The sequence below is a fragment of the Maylandia zebra genome, linkage group LG12, assembly GCF_041146795.1.
Source record: "Maylandia zebra isolate NMK-2024a linkage group LG12, Mzebra_GT3a, whole genome shotgun sequence".
Taxonomy (NCBI): domain Eukaryota; kingdom Metazoa; phylum Chordata; class Actinopteri; order Cichliformes; family Cichlidae; genus Maylandia; species Maylandia zebra.
Window position 1 is genome coordinate 12113102 of NC_135178.1, and position 26554 is coordinate 12139655.

Here is a 26554-nt window from a genome sequence, read left to right on the forward strand (position 1 = left end):
CCTCACAGAAGTAGTTTAAGGTTAAGATTACAAGCAAAACTAACTTGGTTTATGTTTGATTTGTGCGGTCAAGTTGGATTTTCAAGTACTTCTACAAGCCACTTCATCAGTCCTTCCAGTAGGTAAAAGGCAGCAGCATGCAATGACATTAACCTGCTAAGGCAGGCTGTGTTCCCACATTATTCAGTACTTCTCTAGCAAAATGAGACAGGCTTGTAGCATGCTGCCAATTTTTTAAAAGCCCCGATCAGCAAAAAGGGTAAGTGCAAGTTTAGGAATAAGAGTATAACTTTGTCCCAGTAGTCACTTGCCTGCATTGAACCGGTAATTTTGAGCGAGTGTAGATTTCACTAGTATGCAGAATGTAGAGAAAAAGCTGGCCTAATTGTCTTTCATCTGAACTACAGCTAAATGTGAAACTAGATTACACACATTTATGAACTTGATGGAGATTTCTCACATTCACATACTGCCAGTATAATCCTAAGGAGAGCATGTGTCTGGTAAAGTGAGTGGCAGTCAGCCTTTAATACAAAGCACACAGCACAATACCAGCTTAACTATGGGTCTATTTACCATAATTGATTCGTATTTTCACTGCTGAATGTGGCATTGAGGGAGACCTGAAACTAGTCTGAAACTATTTAAATAGGAGCAATTGACTATGTATTATCCTGGCTTTCAGTGACTAGAACAGCTGTGGCTACAGCTTGAGATTTTTAAATTTAATTTCATTGTTTACTGACATTTTTTAAGGACGTCGTGCATTTCAATCACCAGTGTCACCAAATGCGCTTCCACTCAGGCGTCCTCCTGCATTAACCCCGTCTTTAGTGCATCAGTGTGTCTTTTTCCCACTTGGGCTTCGGCTGAAGCCCTGTTCTGTGCAGGAAATCTGTTGAATCAAGGAAAAGCCTATGTTGCATATTGGATTTAGATATTAAAGCCTCGACCAATAATGCCGACATCCTCATGTGAATTGCGTAGCATTATTTCGAGTGATGAAAATGCATTTTTTATTAGGATTTGGTCTCTTCTCTCTGCATAACAAGGCCAGAGTGGGTAAGGGACAATGCAGAAAAGATTTGAGTGGGTGGAGGATTTAGGCTGGGGAGAACAGGAGGAAGGAGTTGTAGTTTCATCAAAAGTAGCAGAGGGTTGAAAGACACTGAAAAATTACTGCTGCTCACACAATATCTGTTTTATTATCATAGCCAATAGTTGTGCACATTACAAGCATACTAGATGGACAAAAGTATTGGGTCACATCTCTTAATCTTTAAATTCAGGAATTTTCTGGACCATTCTACAGATGTATAAAATCAAGTATGTATCCCCACGGTCTGTCTTTACAAACATTTTTGGAAAAATAACTCATTCTAAAGAGTTCACTGAATTTGACTGTGCTGCTTTCATAGGATGCTGCCATTGCAACAAGTAATTGGACTGTGCAAAGTGGAAGCATTTAGGAACCCAGCAAATCAGCCACTGAAGTATCAAGCCCTGTTATATCTCCAACGCTCTACTGTTTGAAACCTCCTCTGACATTAACATTGTACACCGGGAGCTTCATGGCATGGGTTTAGATGCATGTACAGGTACCTACATTGTGTAGGTAGCCCAATACCTTTGTCCATACAGTGTAGGTTTATTAGAAGTTCTGTTAAGTGTGGTTTGTACCATGGCCACTCACCAAGAAAATATCATATGTTATGTGCATATAAATTAAAATATGTTAATTTGCACATCTAATTTTGGTATAGTTTTCCTATTTATACATAATAATAGTATTTGTACATTACATTTAGCTAACAGAAGTGCTGGATCAGGAGTATCACTTTCATATTCCCACAAGCTGCCTCTGTCTTCATCTTTCTCTCACTTTTACATTTTGCATTATGGGCAGCTTTAGCTGCATTATATTGTGGTTTTCCTCTGCTGACTTGCATTGATCCTCCACACTCAGGCCACCAGCCTATCACTAAATTCTATTTTGTCTGTTTTTCCCTATTCATTCAAAGACAATTCATATTTAAAATGACATCTGCAGTGTTCTCACTGATAAGCTATTTATCCCATCTTCTGGCTCTTGTTGTTTATACGCATAACCTGATACCTCCAAGCTCTTTAGCTGAGGCTCAGCTGTTGCTGTTTTCAACTCCCGTTTAACACTGGTGCATTCACTGAGAACAACAAACAAATACTTAGGTCGCAGGTGTCCAATTGAACTGTCCAGATGCTATAAGCTAATAAAAACTTTGCATCCAATTTGAATCCAGAGTCATGATTTAGCAAGACTTAAACTAAAACAAATATGCTGTACTAGTTTAACACCTTATATTTGTGCAGTGGATAAAATGAGTTCAGGAGTAGCTAAGGTAAAAGGCAGCTACCTTTACAAGGCATAATTATGTCCAACTCAAAGATTTTTAATTAGTATTTAGGCAACTTAAACAAACAATGTGACAAACAATACTGCTAGTTCTTGGAAGCATTAGTGGCTATGCCTTTTGACCATAAAATGCATCAGGAACGTAGTCAATTGCCTTGTGATTTGGCATTTTGTTAAAAAAAAATACCAGTGTCATATTGAGCTTCTGAAATGGTAAAGGTAACCTCAAACTGTGAGCGTAGCAGCAATGTAACTCCCCGGGGAAATCAAGAGCTTTCACAGCTGCATTGCCCGCCAGCAGTTGCAACACAATTCTTAAATGACGGGGCAACGTGCAAGCGGCTGAAGACAGACAGAAACTTCAGTTTGACCCCAAATCCTTCAACACTTCAAACATATCCTAAACTGGTGGGTGAGACGAAGCCCTTTTGGAGGAGAAATACACCTGGAGAACAGCCACAAACAAAAGCATGTATACCTTTTGACTGTGCAACTTTGAGATGATCTGTGCATCTGTTACAGTTTGAAAAGGTAAATTTTTCTCTAATCTGTTGTGTTGCAGCAACCACTTGGAATCCACGAGAAGAATTTAGGTTAGAATATGCCAAAAGCAAAAACATCTGGCCCAATTTTATTTGATTTCAGAACATCTGAGTAAACAAGTCGACAGAGCTATTTGGGGCGATTTTAAAAACCAGTATAAAAAATAGATTGAATGAAGAAGCTATCGTAACTTTTTACACTCTCTCTACCCTTTACTTTAGTGTGCTTTTATGAGAATTGTAAATGTGGAAATCTCCCTCGACGCCATCCTGATCCCCCGGAAATATGATCGCTGGATGAAATCAATGGAATGGGATGAGGGATGAAGGGATTTTAAGCCCATATACTATAAAGTGTTGCATTGTCTACCTCACTCTGACAGCTCAGAAGGGGTGAGAAGATAGCTTGTGCCTGCTTTTCAAGAAAGTGCCAACAGATTGTCAGAAGGACGCACGTGTTGTCCAATCCGATAAAAGTAAGTAACAAAAACAAAAATGTTATGATCGCCTTGGCACTTTTCATTTCCGAGAAATTAAGCCAGTCAGCATCTGCAAGGAGCGCGTGGTTGTTGTTCCTGTACAGTGAAAGCATCGGCATTGTCCTTTTAAAAAAGAATGATTTTGTCTAGTGGCCTTCTGGCTTCGGTGTGCATGCACAAAATTGGGAACAGTTGAGTGTTTCTGTTTTCAGCCTATTTCAGTCAATACTTTATTAAAAGTTTAATCATTTCAAGGTTTCAGATGACAACATTTCTATATTAGAAAAAGATTTTTGTTTTGGTTCTTTTTCCACATGCCTTAATCTTCTTGTGACCTGTAAAAATCATCTATCAACCCTCCTAGTTCTAAACACTCCAAACTTTAAAATATTGTGTATTGCTCTTTTCCCTTTCTGTGAGTCACACAGTTGATTTAAGATGTGATGTGTGTGATAATTATCTTCCTAGTTTGCGGGTAAAGTCGTAGAGACAGAGCTGCTCCAGAGGTGTTTGTCAGTGGTGGTTGAAGTATGATGAGTCATCAGCCTGTTAGTGTAAATCCATGCAAACGCTTAGGTTTGATGCTATTGTGTTGCATCTACTGCTCCTCAATGTCCTGATTCTCTCAACGCTTTTCTGAACACTTGAAGCGAGTGCAGTATATGCAGTCTATCAGCGTCATTAAACTGTTCCGTGTGCACGGCTACAGAGCAATAAATCCTCAAGCAGCATGAATCTGTCGTGTGTCAGAGCCTGTTGTCATAAGCAGATATATCTTCTGCACTGCCTGCTTTATTTTTCTTTCTTTCTTTCTTTCTTTCTTTCTTTCTTTCTTTCTTTCTTTCTTTCTTTCTTTCTTTCTTTCTTTCTTTCTGTCTTTAAACAGAGGAACACTAGGCAGAGCATGATCAAAATGTCTGTTATTGAGGAACTGTTGAAAATCGGACATACACATGTGCCGCTGTACACAATCAATGCGTCATTCATTTGTTCTTCATGATGCCAGATGACTTGTTTTATACAATCAGCGTTAAAATATTCAGAGTACAGCTAATGCATGACTGGAGATGGATACAGTATTGATAATGACAGAATATTGTACATCCCTGGACATTTCTATTCAAACACATCGAAAACAAAATGTATAATAAATATAAATTTTCTCAGTACAATTTAATCTGTGATGTCACATGTTCAAAAACAGTTTTTTTTAAAAAATCAATATTGCAAAAAGCCTCTCAACAATTGACCGTTTGCTAAGCCCTATCCCCATCCATTACTGTTGCATTAGAGTTTAGGGGCTAATCTACTGTTAAATCATCGCTGTTATTTTTCAATCACTGGGTTCTTAATTTCACATGAATGCACACAAGATGCCCCTGCAAGCAATGGCTTGGCCAGCTAAAATAAACAGATCTTCATAGCTGCTGCTAGCTAACTACTTTAGTAAAAATTTAATAGCTATATATTATTTTGATGAGTTTCTTAAAAGATAATTTAGATGCAGTTCAAACATAGTCAACATTATACTTTAAACTTAAGAATTTTTCTTTAACTCAAATAAAGGAAACCAAAATATACATATACACTATGTGGACAAATGCACAGAGCTACCTTGTACACATAAACATGAACAGCCATATCACGAAGCTCCTGGTACACAACTTTTATGCTGATGTTAATGTCAGAGGAGGGTTGTAACTCTGGAGTAAGCATAGTGTTGGAGACCTTTACACAGTATGCAGCTCAGCACTTGGCAACCCCACTTTGTAACTCTGCAATAATACCACTTGTGAAATCTGTAGGAGGGAAAGAATTTCATACAAGTGACTTTTTGGTGGCTCCAGCGAAACTTGAAGCACTATGGAACAACTTTATTAGCTGACCAACGTGTTTCAGCTTGTGGCCTTTTTCAGGGTCATTACAAAATACAGTTTGTGTTTAAATAAATAAAGAAATCCAAGTGAACCAATCACACATAAACAAGCTGACCAACCAGCATTTAAGGGGGTGGTACTGGCTGACTCTGGACTGAAAATCACCCCACATATCCAAAAGTAGTTCATTCTCAAAGGTCCTAACTAGATCTCTCTTTTTCCTGATGAAGTTAATTTTATCACCTCTTTGACTGGGCTTCATGGCGTCAATGCCAATAAAAAATAAAGCTCACCATGAAGCATTCTGGATATTTTGTTTAAAGAGTTTATTTCCTACAGGTATGAATGCAGGTCTATTAATGAGTTTCTGCGAGTTACACTATTTTGCTTTATGTTCTTAATTAGATTTTCAAAGACCTTTAAAAAAAAACATCCATCCATCCATCCATTTGCTTCCGCTTATCCTTTCCAGGGTCGCGGGGGGGGGGGGGGGGGGGGGGCTGGACCCTATCCCAGCTGTCATGAGGCGGTGGTACACCCTGGACAGGTCGCCAGTCTGTCGCAAGGCTAACACACAAGGACAGACAACCATTCGCACTCACATTCACTCCAGCATTTACACCTATGGGCAATTTAGATTTTTCAATTAACCTATCCCCACTGAAAAACCAAGAAACCAAAAACCTTTTATTGTAATGATAATTGCTGTTAACTAGTTCAAATTTTTTATTATGGAGTTAATAATTTTTTTTAAATCATTTTTTGAAAGTTGAACCAGAGCCAACCAGTCAGCCAGTACAACACGTTCTTGTTCCCAAAGTGTAACATATTACGCTATGTGACAAATCATCGGTATGTTACCCGTTTGGTCACCCAACATATTCCTATGTTATGCGTTAGGAAACAGGAGGAAACATGAGAATCGTTTGGACTCAATCTACACATGTACATTTATTTTACTTTCTCATCATGAATCGCGTTGGAAAACTCTATCTAACACGGGGCGATCGTGGCTCATGAGTTCTGAGTTCGCCTTGTATTCGGCCCCGGCTCGGACAGTCTCGGTCGTTGTGTCCTTGGGCAAGACACATATCGCGCCATTAGCCAGAAGGGCCGATGGCAGAAGACTGACTGCTTCTGTCAGTCTGCCCCAGGGAAGCTGTGGCTACTGTAGCTTGCCTCCACCAGCTTGTCTCCAGTGTGTGTGAATGGGTGGATGTGTAAAGCGCTTTGGGGTCTCTAGGCGGGACTAATAAAAGCGCTATACAAATACAGGTCATTTACCATATTTACCATTTAACACAATTATTGTTATGGTTAGGATTAAGGTTAGGTTTAGGGCTGGAATACACGGCTGGAAGCTTCATTCTATGGGATTTCATCCGCAATCCGCCGCGTATCATAGGGACGTGACAAATCGTCAGTATGTTATGTGTCGGTAATAAGAATGCCTTGGCTAGTACCACCCTCTTAAATGCTGATTGGTCAGCTTGTTTCTGTGTGGTTGGTTCACTTGGATTTCTTTCTTTATTTAAACACAAACTGTTTAGTATTTTGTAATGACCCTGATGAAGGCCACAAGCCGAAACGCGTTGGTCAGCTAATAAAGTTGTTCCATAGTGCTTCAAGTGTCGCTGGAGTCTTCACGCCACCAGATCTTTGTCCTTCTCAATGCACCTTGGAAGCAGGTGAAGTTGTGCCAGAAATATTTGGACACTGACTTTTTGCAATGGCAGCATCCAATTACAGCTCCATGCTTGAGATCAGTGAGGATTTAAAAAAAAAATCTATTGTTTCACAAATGATTTGCACCTAGCTATGATTTGCATAGCTAGGCGCTTGATTTTATACACCTGTATAAAATTCTGGAAACACCCGAATTAATAAATTGAAGCATGTCTCCCCAAAACCTTTGTCCATATACTGTTATAATATTATATTAAGCGCCCCCTCCTGTGTTTATTTAACTCTTTAGTCTTACTTCTTTTGCCTGTTGGTATAGCTAGCTATTTACGTAGATTTAATTAAATCAATCAGACGTGTAGCAGGACTGAGCTCCTAATATTACTCTACAATATGCTGAATCAGTATTCAGGACCAACTTCTGGGGACTTGTGTAGTGAGCTTGCCTAGTTGTGGGACGCTAAACCCCAAACAGTTTAGTTAACTAATTTTCATTGGCCTCAAAGGTAAAACTGTGTTACTATTACAACTGTATCATAACTGCTTATTGCCGTAAGCTGGGCATGCTATCATTCACATCATATACTTAATAATCTCCTTAAATGGTGAGTGTTGATTTCGCTGGTTAGCAGTTCAAAATGTGCAGAAAACCAAAGCTCAGCAGGTCTGCTGCACATAGTTATTGTAGATAAACTATTATTTGACAATTGTTGTTTACTGGACAGGTTTAGCTAACGGTCAATTCCCAGCAGAAAAACAAATGTATACTTTTATATCACAATAACCTTTTACCAATTTCATCGTAAACTGTGTTTATGTTAAGAACATAGAACTGCTGCGTTGAACAATATTCAGGATATTAATTGGGTGATCTGTACACGTTTTCCTTCCCTGAAAGTAAAATAGCCTAGAAGTGTATGAGTTCAGCGAGTCGAGCTTACTGTATCACATCAGATACCACACAGTCACAGAAGAAGAAAAGCAAGAGAAGTTACCATCAGGGTCTTGATCAATAAGGCAAAAACCAAACACACATCATTATCAGACAGTCCTGCCTGTGCTGTGCACTGTGCTCTGCAGTTTAAACCACCTACACAGCTGGCAAAGTACAGTAGACAGTTGTTTGGGTTGATACCGCTGAACTTGATGAATGACACTGTTTCCGGTCATTTAGCACAGTTTATTTGCCATATATTATATTGTAGCATTTTGTAAAAAGCACACGTGTAGATATGCAAGTGTACAATCAGATAATTGGCTGAATAACACATTATAAAAACCAAAAACCATTAGCCACATAAGTGATTTAAATGAAGGATGAAAAGTAAACATCTGAACGTCCCAGTGCACCAAGCTCTGTACTTGGTGTTTATTTTTCCTCTGTTTATTTCTCAAATGAATAAGAACGTGATCAACATCACAAATCATTAAGCAATTCAAAAGTCACCATGTAAACTATACTGACTGCCAGCAAGATGTGTGGGCTGTACATTTTATAAAACAATTACTGTCCGCTATTTTCGGACTTGTTTCTCTTGTCTTGGGTAATTTCATTGGAGAGGCTCATTTCTCGAAATGAAAAAAGCTACAGGGACTTGAGTTTGAGAGAGACCTCTGGCTGACAGCATGATCAGAAAAAAGAAAAAAACAAAACAAAACAGTAGAAACCCTTTCAGCTTGGTCGAGCTTTCGTTTGTTCAGCTACTCAGTTGCTTATCATGCTGTTTCCCCCTGCTCTGTTTACAACGTTTTGCATTTTGATTACTTTACCTGCACAGCAGAGGGGTGTCCACGTTATGAGAAGTCAAGGAAATATGTTTAATAAGATTAACAAATCATGAAATTATTATCTTTAATACTCCCCAAGAGGCAAAGCAGAATGCAGAAAGTCATGCTGAAGTTCAGCCTCCTTTGCTAATTGAGGACATTGAGGGTCAGGTAGGTCAGAAGCTCACTAATCAAAACTGCTGCTCCCCTTTATTTCCACTGAGAAATATTTTCATTTTCATTACCCTGGTTCCAGGATGCTCTGCAGTAAATTAATTGTCTCCTTTGCTTCTTTACCAGTCCCAGCTTCCTCCCACACAGCCTTTCATTTCGTATGAGCAGTTCTGTGATTATGTGCAGCTGACGTACAGTAGTTTGGAGACAGAGCCTCATGGTGTGCACAGCTCAGTGGTGGTGGGAGTGGGTCTGGGGGCAAGGCAGCACAGGCTTTGAGGGGAGGGCAGCCATTAGGCTGGGTTGGTACAATGCTGGCCCTGGACCTCCCTGCGCCTGAGTGGAGGGCTCCATGCCCACATTGAGGTGCAGTGACAGGTGGGTATGGCAGTAATCCAGAACAGACTGCTCACACCTGTACAATGTCAGAGCACTCAGCTGCCGCGGTACCTAGACAGAAACAGAAAGTAGAGGGAAAGAAGAAGCACACGTAAGGGTAAGGCTTTTAAAACAGCTAGAAAAAAATCCTTAGAATATTTGGAATTGGCTTAATTTACTTCATGGTGCCATGGCACAGCTCTGTCATTAATGCAGCCTTGGCCGATAATACAGCATGCGCCCCAAGACCTGAAATCTGTGGCGCTCAAACACCCACTTTCAGGAGTGATTTATATGCAAGATGAAAGCCTTAAGCAAGAGTGCACACATATTTTCTGCCCTCTTTTAAATGGAGTCAAGGCTCCATTTAGAAGAGAGTGCTTATTACATTACAAGCACTTTGCTGATTCAAAGACCCCTCTTCGCTTTACGTGCTACCGCGGTCTGAATTCTGTCAATTAAACGAGATAAAGCTGCATCACAGCCTGTGCAATATTGATATTAATATCCTAATGTATATTCATATATATATATATATATATATATATATATATATATATATATATATATATATATATATATATATATATATATATATATATTTATATATACACACACACACACAGTGGGGAGGAATAATTATTTGATCCCCTGCTGAATTTGTAATTGTAAAAACGATCAAAAGAAATAATTTTTATGGTACTTTTATTTTAATTCAATTCAATTTTATTTATATAGCGCCAAATCACAACAAAAGTCTCCTCAAGGCGCTTCATAGATACAGAGAAAAACCCAACAATCATATGACCCCCTATGAGCAAGCACTTTGGTGACAGTGGGAAGGAAAAACTCCCTTTTAACAGGAAGAAACCTCCGGCAGAACCAGGCTCAGGGAGGGGCGGCCATCTGCTGCGACCGGTTGGGGTGAGAGAAGGAAGACAGGATAAAAGACATGCTGTGGAAGAGAGACAGAGGTTAATAACAGATATGATTCAATGCAGAGAGGTCTGTTAATACATAGTGAGCGAGAAAGGTGACTGGAAAGGAAAAACTCAATGCATCATGTGAATCCCCGGCAGCCTACGTCTATTGCAGCATAACTAAGGGAGGATTCAGGGTCACCTGGTCCAGCCCTAACTATATGCTTTAGCAAAAAGGAAAGTTTTAAGCCTAATCTTAAAAGTAGAGATAGTGTCTGTCTCCCAAATCCAAACTGGAAGCTGGTTCCACAGAAGAGGGGCCTGAAAACTGAAGGCTCTCCCTCCCATTCTACTTTTAAATACTCTAGGAACAACAAGTAGGCCTGCAGAGCGAGAGCGAAGTGCTCTAATAGGGTGATATGGTACTACAAGGTCATTAAGATAAGATGGGGCCTGATTATTTAAGACCTTGTATGTGAGGAGCAGAATTTTGAATTCAATTCTGGATTTAACAGGAAGCGTCAATGAGTGAAATAAGTATTTGATTCCCAACAATCCAACCAAAACTCTCTGACAGATTGGCTCATATGACACTTCAATTACAATCAATCAATAAATTACAGATACTCTTGATCTCAACTCATTATATTTACATCATTTATATACAGCATGGCTGTACACAGCATCACCAACAGCTCCACCATTATGGATAAAACCAAAGAGCTGTCAAGGATTATAGATTATAGACCTGCACAACACCATCAGCAAGAAGTTTCTTAAGAAGGTGACAACTGTTTGGTGCTATTATAATTCAGTATGTATTTATAATAATCAATAATTATTTCCCCCACTGTATGTGATTGTACAGTCTACAGAAACATTCACATAACAACAGAAAGAACACGTGCAGAACAACTTTTCAGCTTTAATACTTCCTCTAAACCTAGAGTCATGTAAACATACATAACACCATTTTTTTTTCATTGACTTTCACAATATCCTCAGGAATAAAATCACATTATCAATCATTACAATGTAATCTTTCCTCATGTGTAGGATAAAGAATGGAGAATATATTCAAAGTCCTTGTGAGAAAAATCCCAATTCGCTGTAATCTTAGTTGTGGGCAGTACATCTATTGTAAAATATGCTGTCTTGGATTATTTTATTGGATCACAAAAGGATTTGCTGAAAGCTGATTTGATGCAGAAATGGCTTTCAGATAGGTTCCTCTTTATCTCGTTGGGTCAAGATTCATAGTGCCGTCACCATTCAGACCCTTAAATTTCAAATAACGGCTTTCTAAAGGTTATGTTTTCCTTTTCGGAAACGATATGACTCGGTTTGTTCTCCACTCTAATGGGAAGATTAGTTGAAAACACTCCATTGTCTAATTCAACAGCTGAACTTTGCACACTACATAGAGGACTCGATAAAAAATTCATGAACAACAATGCTCTGAATGCAAAATGAGGTAAATGCGGGGGAACCGGATCTGTGAGTTCTCGGTACAGACTGCCAAAGGAGAAAGGCTACACCGTGAACTTGTTTCTCCAATTATTACAATAGTAAAAGTCAAACACGTAAGCAGTGAAGTGGATATAAATTTTTCCTGGTTAGCTGGTCAAACCAATAGCCCTTTCCTTCTTTGCAGAAGTAATTGGCAGAGCACCCACAACCTTTGCCTCTACAACACTTTCTTGCCTCCTATATTTAACTTCACCAGTTAATTCCACATGAAATCCAAAGGTACCATAAAACAAACTGAGCTGCAGTTGCAGAGACTATAAAAGGCTTTCTTGGCCTTTGCGCCTATCCACCAGGGACCTGTACAGATCTGTAATTACAAAATAAATACACCTTTAGAAAGGAATAGTGCTATAATCATATAGGTCTCATCATTGTTAACAGCATCAGTAGTTCAGATATCACAAAAAGACCTGAAAGAGAAATGGTAAATGGGCACCATTTACACAGTGCTTCTTCAGTCTTTCTCACTACGTGGTGCTTTACACTACAAGCCACACTCAGCCATTTCCACGCACATTCATGCACTGCTCTCTCACAGACACCTATGAGACTCTGAGGGCTGCTGAGTATCTTGCCCAATGACACTTCGACATACACACTGAGGACCTCGGGATCTTTCAATTAGCGGAGGGCCCGCTCTATCTCCTTCGAGATGCCACAGCCACCCCAAAATCTTCTTATGACCTCTAAAACAGTTTGAGGCTTGTGAAGGATTTGTGACATTCAATGGGAAATGCAAATAGTTAAAAGAAAAATGCAAACCTAAGCATTGAGAGAGACTCCTCTTTTGTCATACAGATAGAATTATTTATTCACTGTCTACAGTCTAATTTTTGGTATGTGTTTGCAAGTCAATCTTTATACAGAGTTTTAAAGTTGCATCTTTGTGGGCTGGATATAAAATGTACTGATTATTCAAATGGTGCCAAAGTCAGATTCATTTTTCTGTTTGACCAGAGGGTCCAGCGTGGTACAGCAAGTGTGGAGATGCCTCAGTGAAAACCATAGACATAGGTAATTATATGCCACCCAACACATAGGCATATTACAATAAACACATACATTACAACAAACCCACAACAATTTCAAAACAACCACGCTGCATTTGAACCTTTCCCCTGTTATTTATTGCCACCTCCTCAAACACTTTAATCATTTGCAGCCTTTTCCAGCACTTCACTCACACTGTCACCTACTATAGCTTATATAAAGAGCACTCACTAAGTTTCTATTCGTGGGATGAAATGCCAAGAAATCCGGCTATGATTTCCATTTCACGGGCTCCATTTTTTTCTATTAAAACCCTCCACAGTATTTTTTCAATGACCATCAGGAATAGCTACAGCTTTTGTCTTGTAAAAAGTAGAAATAAAGCCACACATTAACATGCTATACAGTTCATCTATGAATCCTTATAGTGGGCGTTCTACAGACACTGCACAGTTAAGCTCAGCAGAACCGTTTGTAACTGTTAAACACTCATCATTGAGAATAGTTTTCACTGAAACAGTGAGTGAAGTAGTGAGATGTGACACGTCAAGTAGTGGAGGCTTGGATTTTGCACTTACAGTATGAATCACCCTAATGATTTTTACTGAATATCTTTCACTCTACCCTATATTTTGGCACCCTCTCATATGAACTCTTCAACAAGACTAAGCGGCTGCACGAGCCCATAAAGCGCCATGTGTTAAAACAATGCAAAACATTAAGGCATATATTCTCTCAGGCAGCGGTGAAGCAAGAGAAATTCAATGCAGGATGTCCACTTTGAATAAAATCTGTGACACTGAAAGCTTATCACTAACCATTGTTAGTGATCAAAGTGAAAAATATCTAATCATTTGTGCTCATGGTTGTGAGCTAAAATGAAAAAATGCTACACTAATGCTACACACCTGCTCGGCATATATGTATTTGATTACCCTCTCTGGGCTTTTGCAGGATTAAAACTCACTGTTTATCTGTTTAGTTTATCATGTTAGTTAACATGTATTACTTGGCAGTAAACACAGAGGTTATTGGAGTACTATTACATGTATCTGGCCATAAAGCAACGAAATGGCAAACTGGTAATCTGACCTAATGGTGCAATTAAAGTTTAGAGCGGTCAACAAAGATTTTCCAATCTGTATTTTGGGAAAATTAATGTCTATACCACATATCATGACAAACTCTCCAGTATCGTACAGACTGTTCAAAACCAGAAAGAAATCAGGAAATGCTCCTGAGATATTTCAGTCTGAACAAAACAGATGAAATGACTAACCATGCTGTGAGCCACGCAAACAGCTGTCCTCTAACTCAAAGGTCACTATCTGTGTACAATGTACTGGCGTCTAAATGGGCAGTTTGGCTTTAACTTGTCGTTATGAAATAAATGTTGACTGCAGAGTGAATGGCTACAGCCTAATGCAATCTGGGTTTTAACAGGCTACAGAAGGCTTCAGTCACACAAGCCTGGAGACCATTTGGCAACTGCTTCAGAAACCACCATTTGCTAGGAAAATGTTAGTTTTCCCTGACTGTGAGTGGTTGTTGGAGGCTACTGGCAGGCACTGTGAAATCAGCTGTTAAAGCCACAGTGGTGCAGTGAAACCTTCATCAGCTGATGAAATATGTATTCCCCAACTGATTGGCAAGCGGTTGCATTAAGTTGCTTACTGTAGTCCCAAAGAGTTATACCATGCAACACTAAAAGAAAAAAAGCCTGTCTGCAAATACTTACCTGCTTACAAAACTATAGTGAAACTGAAAAGCCTGTTGGTTTCAGCAGTAAGAGTTTTACTTTGGAAGAAAATATTTTCCTTTTTTGATTTTTGTTGCACTTTTAAGTTTTACTACTGCTCCATGGTTAATTAGCAAATGCTTGCAGTCAAGACAAAGTCATGCAAACTATGGGTGACTGTGGCAATCATGGTTCCAGGGGGACGTCAACCAGGCTCTAGGCTGGTGTAACTGAGGCCTAAACAGAATTTTCACTGAGGAATTGGTGCTTGGTAAAAAGTCTCCCAGAAACAAGAAGGTTTAATTGCCTAAGCAGAAGAGGTACTGCTTTGTTCCCCAGTAGCTAACAATAGCTTTCTCCATGTTGCTAAAATGTTAGGCATCAGACCAACTGCAGTAACATTTGAATTTAACATGCAACGAAAAAAGGAAGGCAAATAAGACAGAGAGGGAAAGTGGCAAAACCTGAAAATGTGAATCTCATACAGCCATTCATTCAATAGAGGAAGCTAGAAGACTTGATATTCAGTTGATATAGCTTCTACTACATCAAAGGAAAAAACAAAAAAACCTGCCTCTGTTTTCAGTCACTTTATGACAGTGGCGCGTGGGGGAGCAGTGCGGGGGAAGTTGTCTAACGCCACTTTAAATTAACCAGCTGATTTTTTTTCTCTTCCGCTGTTTTTGTTAAAGACAACAGCTTTTCTTTCACCCATTGTCAGCTTCTGTGGATAATAGCGTCCAATAATAACTAAAATACAAAATGTCAAAACAAAGTCACTTAACTTAATGTCATCTCCCTTCATAGGTCTGATGAAGCTGCTGCAGCTGGCGGTCATTAAGATTGGGATAAATGCTGTTTTGTGTTTAAACAGAACATTTCTGAGGTCAGCGGAACATCGAGCTCCATTTCCACAGAGCACAGAACCCTCTCCCTGCTCTTCACTGGCGATCTTTAATATCTGCATTGCCGAAGCGCTGATCTAAAACAGGATCAGTTTCATGTCTTTACACAGAGGAAAAGAGTAAAACCCTTTTTGGCGATCTAAGCTGACTTAGCATTCAGGTTTAATCAGGAATATTGGGGAAACGCTGGCTGTTACAGTTGGAGCTCTTAGAGAGGTGAGTCATTGGCTACCTCTGCTTGGATATTTGCCAACAGAGCTGCATATAGCTGGATTTCGCCTGAGGAATGATCGTCACCTTTCCTAACTTTAATGGGTCCTAAAGTCCCTTCCAATCTAGCTGTGCGCTACAAAAGCAGAAAAATATAAAATGAATTCAAATCTCTTGATTACAATAGCCATCTAAGAATAGCTCTGTTTCCTCCTGACAAGTGTACGCCGTTATTCAGTGAGTCACTGGCTACCGGCCAAGGTAATAGAGCGGACATCTGGCATCAGCCTGATCTTGTCTTCACTTTATGTTAACTGTTTAAACTGCAGCTTGACCTATTTACCCCGAAGTGAATTTCAGGAGAAGCGAACACGACAAGTGTCCTCCGCAGAGGCCGTTACCTCAACTACACCTTTAATTCAGGTACTTTTTGCTGTTTATATTGTACGGAGGTACATTTATACCTCGGGTTATTACATCCCATATTTATTTTCAATTTTTTCCCCCCACATCTTCCTCTCAGCTATGATTCATTGTTTATCACTGAAAACCTCTAGAGTTTAAAGTGTTAAGAAATTATCTTCTCAACTGTTGTGGGAATTGCTCTGGGCTTGAAGTGGTGACAGCTATTAGAATAAACAATAATGCCTTTTTTTCTTAGGTTCTTTTCTTTTCTTTCTGTTTAGTTGTGTGGCGTTGTGTACTGGGTATTGAGTGTTGATAACACAAAAAAGAGCAGTGGTTAACACTTCAGATAAGAGAGAAAATGAAATTGTTGGATGAGACGGAGACGACAAAAAACCTAAACGACAAAGTAACAAAACACGGAGAAATTACCTAAACGGAAAGTTGGGGAAAATAAATGACTGTGTGGTTTTTCCACAGTCTGTGTGTGCAAAACATGAGTACTAAAATCCTCACCTCAAGCAATATGAAAAATTATTCACTACCTGGGCCGTTTTCTCCCAAGACTGCTCTGTGTGTGGTATTAAGTTGTCTCTGTGACATCTAGTGCTTTTGTACAGTTAGCACTGTCTGGCTAATGAAATGTAGAGTGGATTACACAGATGCCACAATATTTGGAATAGCTACAGTTTTCAAAGAAACATCAGGAATATGGTTCTTGGAAATACAGTATTATGAATGTACACTCAACAAAAATATAAACGCAACACCTTTGTTACTGCTCCCATTCCCCATGGGATGGATGTAGAGACCTAAAATTCATTCCAGATACACAATATAACCATCCCTCCCAAACAGTGGTCACAAATCTGTCCAAATGTGTGGTAGTGGGCACATCTGCTATATTGAGATAATCCATCCCACCTCACAGGTGTGCCACATCAGGATGCTGATCTGACATCATGAGTAGTGCACAGGTGTACCTCAGACTGCCCACAACAAAAGGCCACCCTGGAATGTGCAGTTTTGTCTCACAGCAAAATGCCACAGATGCCACAAGCAATGAGGGAGCGTGCAATTGGCATGCTGACAGCAGGAATGTCAACCAGATCTGTCGCCCGTGCATTGAATGTTCATTTCTCAACCATAAGCCGTCTCCACAGGCGTTTCAGAGAATATGGCAGCACATCCAACCGGCCTCACAACCGCAGACCTCGTGTAACCACACCAGCCCAGGACCTCCACATCCAGCAGGTTCACCTCCAAGATCGTCTGAGACCAGCCACCCAGACAGCTGCTGGAACAATTGGTTTGCACAACCAAACAATTTCTGCACAAACTGTCAGAAACCGTCTCAGGGACGCTCAACTGCATGCCCGTCGTCCTCATCGGGGTCTTGACCTGACTCCAGCTCGTCGCCGTAACAGACTTGTGTGGGCAAATGCTCACATTCGATGGCGTCTGGCACGTTGGAGAGGTGTGCGCTTCACGGATGAATCATGGTTCACATTGTTCAGGGCAGATGGCAGCTGAGAATGTCCCAGTTCTTGCATGGCCAGCATACTCACCGGACATGTCACCCATTGAACATGTTCGGGATGTGCTTGACCGGCGTATACGACAGCGTGTACCAGTTCCCACGAATATCCAACAACCTCGCACAGCCATTGAAGTGGAGTGGACCAACATTCCACAGGCCACAATTGACAATCTGATAGACTCCATGCGACGATGTGTTGCACTGCATGAGGCAAATGGTGGTCACACCAGATACTGACCGGTTCTGGGTCCCCAGACCCCCAATAGCGCAAAAAACTGCACATTCCAGGGTGGCCTTTTGTTGTGGGCAGTCTGAGGTACACCTGTGCACTACTCATGATGTCAGATCAGCATCCTGATGTGGCACACCTGTGAGGTGGGATGGATTATCTCAATATGGCAGATGTGCCCACTACCACACATTTGGACTGATTTGTGACCACTGTTTGGGAGGGATGGTTATATTGTGTATCTGGAATGAATTTTAGGTCTCTACGTCCATCCCATGGGGAATGGGAGCAGTAACAAAGGTGTTGCGTTTATATTTTTGTTGAGTGTAGTTGATTTAAAAAAGCCCTTTTTTCTTTCCTGCTTCAATTCAGATAGAAGACTGTCTGTTCCTTGCTATAATCCATAGTGTTTAAGGTCAAATCTACTATATGTTGGACAGCAAAATATACAATGATAATAATAATATTACTATGATAATCAGAGTGTGTGTATGTCTGTTCCACAACTCCTCCTACATGGTCAGTTTAATCTAGAGTACCAGAATTGTCAAAATCTAAAAAGCTTTTAGAATTTTTTTGGCACTCTAGTCCTTACAAATTAAATGTATTATGTATAGCAGCTGATCTCAAACATTATCAGTACATTTGCATGTGTCTGTGAATTGTCTTCTTACTAATTATATAAGTTTTGTGTAGTAATTGCTCTCAGAATGAACACTGAACTTGCGTTACACGTACATTGTTGCCATTACATGTCTATTGTTATGTACTTGTATGTGCTTAAACAGTGAGGCCAATAATGCCTGTAACTGCTTATTTTGTCTCGTGGAATGAATATGTGTCTTGCAGAGAAGAATAAATATATTTATCTAATATTAATTTCTTTGGTTATTTTTGCCCTCTGACTACTTTCGTGATATGATGAAAATAAATATAATAAATTGATAATGGTAATGAAAACTTTATCTATATAGCGCATTTCATTATAAGTCAACTCAATGTGCTCAAATGAGAAAATGAAAACACCTGTGTAGGTTTTACAATGCCTCGAGGAAGTGAAAACAGGAAAAATGAACAAAACAAAATTAACATACATGTCTGGGCTTTTAATACAGGCGTGAAGCAAACAAGTGCCACAAGATAGTAAAAATAATAATAATGATAATAAGAATAATAATAGCTAGTAAAAAAATTCAAACTAGTAAATGCAAAAAAAAACCTATTTAAGAAGATTCAGAGGATTTTGTCTACTAAATTTCTGATTAAAGTTAATCCCAAGACTGGAAACAGTGTGTAACATTTGATTTTTGTATGGACGAAACCAGCTATAACAGTGGGCTTTAAAGACTTCCCCCTTATACAAGTCTTCATGCTCATCTAAGCTAGCTGTAGCCAGGAGCTTCAATTTCTCAAAGCATTGTCCTGACTCTAAGCAGCCTCCTAGCATCATAACCTTTCAGTGTAACTTCAGACTTTCTCGTGATTTTGGTGCTGCATTACAAATGTCACAGTTCTCCAGTAGAGCGCTCCGCTGACCCACTCGAAAACACTTTGCAGCAGATGCTAAAGAGGCCAGTGATCTGAACAGTACACAGCAATTAATTCTAATTCCTGAGCGATTAGCTTTGTGATGCTAATGAAAACATTCACATAGGTGGTCCCCCTTTTGCACTGCTCTGAATGTAGGTCAAGCTGCAGCTAAATAATTCCCATTTGCGTGATAGGCAGCTGCACCATGCCAGCATGCCTCAGACTGGCACGGGAGGCATGAGCTCTCATTGGCATATTAACAACATCCGCCGCCCGAGCTGTGCTGCTGCTCTCTGTCAGCTGGATAATTCACTCAGTGGTCAACGCTGCGGTGAGAGAGCACAGACAAGCCTCTATTATCATTGCTGTCTATTAGGCTGCACACCCAAGGCTGCTGAATGGCATCCTAATGGCCATAAGACCCCCCTTCCCTGATTGTTGATGAACTGAAAAATAATTTCAGGATGAGCATTGCCGACATGAAGCTGATAACAAGTAGTCAGTAAGCTTAATTAAGCGGGACATACGGTACAGCAGAGGAAATGCATTGTTATGAAGGTCAGAAATGTGCATACAAGAGACAGAAGCTAAATTGTCCTTGGAGAATGTTTCATTTCATAAATCATGCAACATATATTGAACAAGATAGCAGGCGGTTAGCATCCTCCATATAGGGGTTTAGTAGCAATAAGGAGACCAGACGTTGACCTCCATCTGAGAGGCAACTAATAGTTTTACAATTTGATACTGCGTGTGCTAGAATTCCAGAAAGATCATCTTCTGCTGACTTTAATATTGACCATGTAATTACATTTCTATTTGAAAAGCATTTTGCATTTGTCAAAATAACCATAATCCTTCAGATGTGGGGATTTATCTCCTCCTAATGCTGCTCATCCCATTTTCTGCTCATCAATGTTGGCAATGCCTGCTGAGATTTACTGTTATTTACTGGAGGGACAATTTATGAGTCACTTCGTAGTCTTTTCTGATATATGTAGATATAAGTAACCTGAATATGGAAGCCAAGAAAATGTAGATGCATAGATGAATCCATATTCATCGAGAGGCATGCACTAAGCAGGGATGTGTGCTACACTGTTTGGTTCATTCTCCCCCGTTGACTGTTTTTCTCTCTCTTTACACTCCCACACACTTTCCTAAGTACACACACACACACACACACACACACACACACACACACACACACACACACACACACACACACACACACACACACACACGCACACTCTTTCAAGCACACACATTCAGTATGTACTGATGCTGATTGTCAAAACAGCCATTAAAAAAACCCAGTTCTAAAATGATAATAATAAAAAAAAAATCATTTCACTTCTAAGGTCACACCTCTTTACTTGAAACTGTGATGCATCATATAGTGTAATAAGATATTGCTAAAGATTCGTATTTAATTTATGTAGCTGATATCACACATGCAGTAAGGATAAACTCTGCTTTTATCCTGTAACATGTATTAAAGGCTATACACTGCTGTGAGAGGGAAAGAAAAATCACAGCAGAGGGTTTTCTCGCCATTTGAACAAAGGCCTAAAGTAAACCTTCTTGTTAGCATGCCAGACCCTCTAATGGATATCATTTGCAACAAGAAACTCCAACTGCTGTTTTTTTTTTTTTTTTTTGGTATGTATAATTGCCACAAGTCAGAGCTGGTATTATTTAAATTGAAAAAATAGAGACCACGTTGGATTTGCTGGGGTATATATACAAATTTCTTTTAATTGCTTTGGACTTAATTCAGCGAGACAGGTCTCTAAATTTTTAATGCAGTCTAGTGATAATTAAAGCAAATGCAATAGGCTTTCTCATCAGTTAAAATGAACATAAAACATCTATGATTACTTTCAATAATTATTTTTTCTTTTTTTTCTGGAGAATGGATGCATGGGGAAGTTAGTCTTGATGGTGGAAATTTGATTGATTTGGTCTACTTTCATATGTTTTTGTCATAAATCTCTATAAGTTCTTCCCGACATCAAAGTGCAGACAGAGGAATTTAGCACCTACTGTAGCAGCATAGCTGGTTAACAAAGTAAAGCATCAGGACTCTGTGGTCATGTCCAGACTGGGTGAAAACAGAACCCCTGATTTATAGGAGCTGCTTTTCCATCAGTTAGTGCAATCAAGAGTGCATGGTGGACACTGCTAATGTTACTCTGTATCAAAAAATAACATTTGCAAATATCCGCTTAAAGCGTGATGGCAGTTTTCTAAAGAAAGTCCATTTTCATATATAAGATATATCTTGGAGAAATAACAAAACAAGCAAGGGAGGTAACTAAAATTAGAAAAAGCTCCATATCAACAAAAGAAAAAGAAGTTTGTCAGGAAATGCATACAGTCAGTAATTCTTAAAGAAAGATGATTCAGTGCTGCACGGCCGAGCTATTTCATTGTCTGATGGATCTATAGTTTATCAGCCTTGCCTTGGCCGGGTGAAAAGCAGAGCTAATGCTGCAAAGCACAGATAATTTAGTAAGTTAAAGAAACATATAAAAGACTAGTGTATTCAATGGCAATATTACAGTCACCTTGGTTCAGACTGAATGCTCACTGACTGTGCGGATGGCTGCTGCAGAGAAGCTGGGCCAAATTTTGTTTGATTGAAAGATTGCACAGATACAGTGTGTACAGTTAAGTCCTGCCTTCCACTTATTTAAAACATCTTAACTCCATGGGAATCTGCTGATATGCAAGAACTGCAGGACATAAGAGATATGGTAATTTGCTCACATCTTATACCGATAGTCCAATTAAGCAACTGCATTTAGTAACAAGCCACAGAGCTCAGCCGTAACTTCTGTAAAAAGGATAAGTGAAGGTTTGGGCTTGAGGTTAATTTGGGGATTAGAGTTAAACGCATACAGAGAAGACAGGGGTTGGGGTTAAGGATTAAAAGAGGGATCGGTATAGACCTAAACTCAGCCTTGGTTTGGGGCCTACATCAGACTAACTAAAAGCAAAAAAATCATCCCTTCTATAATCCTCCTGGTGGCTTTTTTCCCTCTGCAATGGTACTCTGTTCTTTCCAGTTTATGTTGGAATCGTCAGGGAGACACAACAGCGTGAAGCAGACGAGCTAACAAGCTATCCGCTAATTATGGAAAATACTGACAAATACCATAAGGCAAGTAATTAGTCTCGAGCAAACTGTTCCTGTTACATTTTTCTCCTGGACTATATTTAGAAAATGAGCCGCACGCTGGAAGTTCTGCATTTGAAGATTCTGATTGTTTAAACAAATGACCATAGGCACATTTTATATTTGCCAGAAATCACTATATGATAGAGGGATCCTTTTTCAGGCTGGTTTTCAGATTGCCAGAATTTGGAAAATTATTGTGGGATATGTGAGGAATACAGCTAGCAACCACCATGGCTAAGCAGGAGGCATGAACACCTGTCAATCAAGGAAACATGCTGCCAAATTCAATTACATGACATTTCCTGGCCAGGAGTCAGTGGAAACAGCAAAAAAAGAAAGAAATGCTATGAAAACCCCATTAACTGCATGCAAAAACTGTCAGCCGAACTTATCACAACATGAAACCGAGGTCCTAAATTTTAACAAGATGCCTCTAGCTAGCTAAAATGTTATATAAAATTGTATATTTATGTTAGCTAGCATCAACAGGCTAGTCTTCTAAATAATCCACATTTTACTATATTACAGGTGGCACACTTTAAAAGGCCTCAATCACAATGGCTGCTACCTCCAGTCTCTAGAAAAAAATATGTATTCTCAAAACAGTCTGTGTAGGTTCTTAGGCATCCAGGTCATGGTCTAAGGAGCTCGGAAGAACGCCAGTCAGGCTCCCGGAGGTTACTGGCTGTGTGTGCAATCAGTAGCAAAAAGGGTACTGCACCAAACACCTGCTTGTGATTGCTTTGATCGCTAGCAAGTTCCCCTGGATGCTTGAATTTTGCATGGAAGACAAAGGCCTTTCTGCAAAAACTTGCTAACTAACCACACTGAAACTTGAAAAAGTGCATCGCAAACGAGAAGTGGAAATCGTTTTTCACCAGCGACTGGTATTAGCGGGGTGGATGGGTGGAGAGATGTCACTGACCAGTCTTTAGGCCTGCTTTAGCAATTGATTGCACAGCTAACTTCCATTAACTAGTCGCAACCAGGTGGGGAATGCTCATTTTTCCCTAGCAACAGATGCTTGCCTGGCTGTCTCCTACCTGTGTCTAGGCCTCTGTGACGGAGGCTCTTGTAAACATAGCGTTATTACTCATAGGTTTCTAAATTATGCACATTCCACTATATTACTGGTGGCACGCTGTCAAAATGCTTTAGCTTCACTTAGAGCCTAAACTGTTATTTGGATGTTTGACAAAATGTTTGCTGCACACATACACTACCAAAGGTGGCAAAGTCAAGTTGAGGGCTGTAACCAAAACAATGGGCCTCCACAGTCATTTCATCCATTGCCAATCTAAATCCCTGTAGTGGCTTTAGTATATATTTTTTTTCGAAAGTACAGAAAGGCAGAGGAAAAGAAGCTCCTAGATTTTGGGCAGCCAGTGCAGTAGCACAAAATAGACAGCTGGTTTGATAAGACATGGATTTTTTTGTTAGTCAGTGGTTACCAAGAAAATGTTGCTGCGGCGATTTAAGCATATACTTTGAAAGCTGACTTTCTTGAAGCATTCAACCATGAGAGCTCAAAGTCTGAACAAGGTAATAATCATTAGCTTTTGATATATAGAGCTTAACAGGATTTCTGAAGAATCTTTTATGAATTTTTATTACTCTTACCGCTCTCACCCTTTTTAAATACCTGACTGACCCCTTCTGAGAGCTCAGGTTAATCTGCATAGACTCTGTAGTGCTGAGGTTGAAGTAAAATAAAGGATGCTAAAGTGGAAAGATGGCCAGTGATTTGCATTTCTTAGAGGCTGGCAGATAAAGCTTTTCCATATTGTGTATGTCACAGAGTAGGGCCTAGGATGTTGTCATGCCATTGCTCCATCCACCGTAGTATAGGCTTTTCACTTCTGTCCAGTTTCCATGGTGATAACTCTACAGGATAGGCTGTATGTCTAACTCTTAATGCTGTGGAAGATTATGTGCCATTGCATGCGGGTCTCTGTATGCCACACATGATAGTTTATGTGCTGGGTCATTGTGTGAATATCCGCTTAAGTTTCACACTAATATCAAATCTTTAAGGAAGGATACACCGAAGGAGACACACAAAAACACACAGATTTCCACTGCTCTAAATACGCCTCATTCTTGGCTGGAGAACCAACTTGTGCAGAGGGAAACAACTGATTGCAAAAAGAAAACTGCAGGAAAAAGATATTACATTTAGGTTTATCTCTGTCAGTCTTTTGTTTCAGCAGAAAAGGCCTAGAGGACTGCCATCTGTTTAAGTGCTACAGTCTGAAATCTCCTCTGAACTTGAACAGACTTGTTCAATAATGATGTGGCTGAAAAAGTGAAGTGACAAAAAATGAACTACAGCCAGCTGTTGGCCTCCTGTGATATTTCCACAGAGGAACAATCTGCACTACGATGATCGGGTTGAAGGCCCAGCAGAGATTCATCTGCGTCGATGAGAAGTGAAAATTGCTAAAGGATACAAGTGAAGCAAAGAGGCACGAGGCCAGCTCTGTGATAGAATAGCTGTTGCATGGAATCGCATTACAGCGTCTTTCTTCTTCCTGTCAAACAAACGGACTGTTCTGCCCCACTTTCAGAAGTCTCAAACTGTCTTTTCCACGGCAATGATCCCAAAGATTGGTTTTTGTTTTAATGCCGTGTCTCTGGTGCTGCTCATGCCACTCCCCTAAAAGCCCGGGATATTACAAATGCTGTCCATGCATGCAGCTGCACACAGCAGCGATAACTGCACTCTCATTAAACTGTCTTCACCTGATAAACATGTGATTGTTGACTGCGGTAGAGATAAAATAACATAATATATAGCGCTCCCTGTGATGAGCATCAGTCTTTATGGCTCTAGTGACGCATGGTGTTTGTAGTTTGTTTTATTTAACTCTTCTATTTCTGTACGGCAGATGAAAGTACCGTAAGCTTGGAGGAGATAGCCGCTGATTTTACACATCAAAGTCTGGTTACAGGTCTTTGAAAGCACTACTGCATTATGTGGAAATAAAAACTTTCGAAAGCCCTTTGTGGCTCCAGAGGGAGCACTGCTGTCACTTAAGGGTGAAGACTGAAGAGTTTGAAAAATAAAAAATAAATACATAAAAATAAATCTGTAAGTGCAGAGCAAGACAGAAGTGTGACCTCTGAAACCTGCATCTCATCTTAGCCGGCCGATGGGCTGACTATTATCTGTTTCGGATTTCAAAATGATCAATCCTCTGTAACAGAGTTGCTTTTATTCCACATATAAACAAGACAGTTTGTTTCTAAACAGGTTTCTGTTTGTTTGCTGTCTCTTTTTATAAGAATAAAGGTTTCATAAAATGATCAGGCAAGCTTCTTCACATAACTTCAACCCCCCTGAACCATCTTTTCTCTCCTTTTTCAATATTTCTTTTTGTTGGCATACTGCATGTATCATGCAAGATAGTAAACAACACGAACTGGCACATCTGGAATGTGGGTGTCATTTGAGTAAGGTTTCTCTACAGCTCTTCTGAAATCTGGATTTATTACGATTTTCTTTTTTGGTATCATGATTCATCCACTTCAGAGAACTTTGTGCCTGTTTTGTCCAAATTACAACAGAAACAGGAGCGACTATTGTTATACAGATAATTGTTAAACATTTGATATTTTTCCCCATGTGCCAGCTAAAGAATTTATGCATATGTTTACGCAAATGAATCATGACTCAGAAAAAATGGTAAAATTTAGGGTCTACCAAAAATATCCATCCATTCTTTCACTTCCCCAGCTACAAACTGTATTGAATGGTTATAAATGGTTTGTCCTATAAAGGGAGATCAATCAACAGCAGGAAACATGCAATCAGCCATCTGACTATGCAGCCTGAGGCTTAAGGTTCAAATAGCATCCTGTTCATTTACATTTGTTTTTTATATATCACCAAATCACAATGTAAGTCACGCTGTACAAGACACTTTGTATTGTAAAGATGTAAAGAGAAAACCCAAGACTGTGTAACCCAAGAGCTACATCTCAGACCCTATAGGCCTCAGTTAGCATGTTAAACATTACAGCTAATGACAGTTAGACAATTATAAAAAGACTAAAAAAGTATGGCTTACTTGGAACAAGC

The 26554-nt window shown here is 39.7% G+C and overlaps 1 protein-coding gene across 4 annotated transcripts in view; it reads right to left on the reverse strand.

Moving 5' to 3' along the window:
• Positions 1-6882: 6882 nt before the first annotated feature.
• Positions 6883-26554, reverse strand: part of LOC101488074 (leucine-rich repeat transmembrane neuronal protein 4) — a 59153-nt gene continuing 39481 nt past the window's right edge. Inside the window, exon 3 of one of the 4 annotated variants that reach the window (XM_004544095.3) lies at positions 6883-9364. In XM_004544095.3, coding sequence (XP_004544152.1) covers positions 9146-9364 — 219 coding nt within the window. In that variant the 3' untranslated portion in view covers positions 6883-9145. Of the gene's footprint in view, positions 9365-9962; positions 10248-26554 lie in introns of those variants that run through there. The other 3 variants (XM_004544096.4, XR_013101114.1, XM_076890701.1) reach the window with 3 other exon arrangements.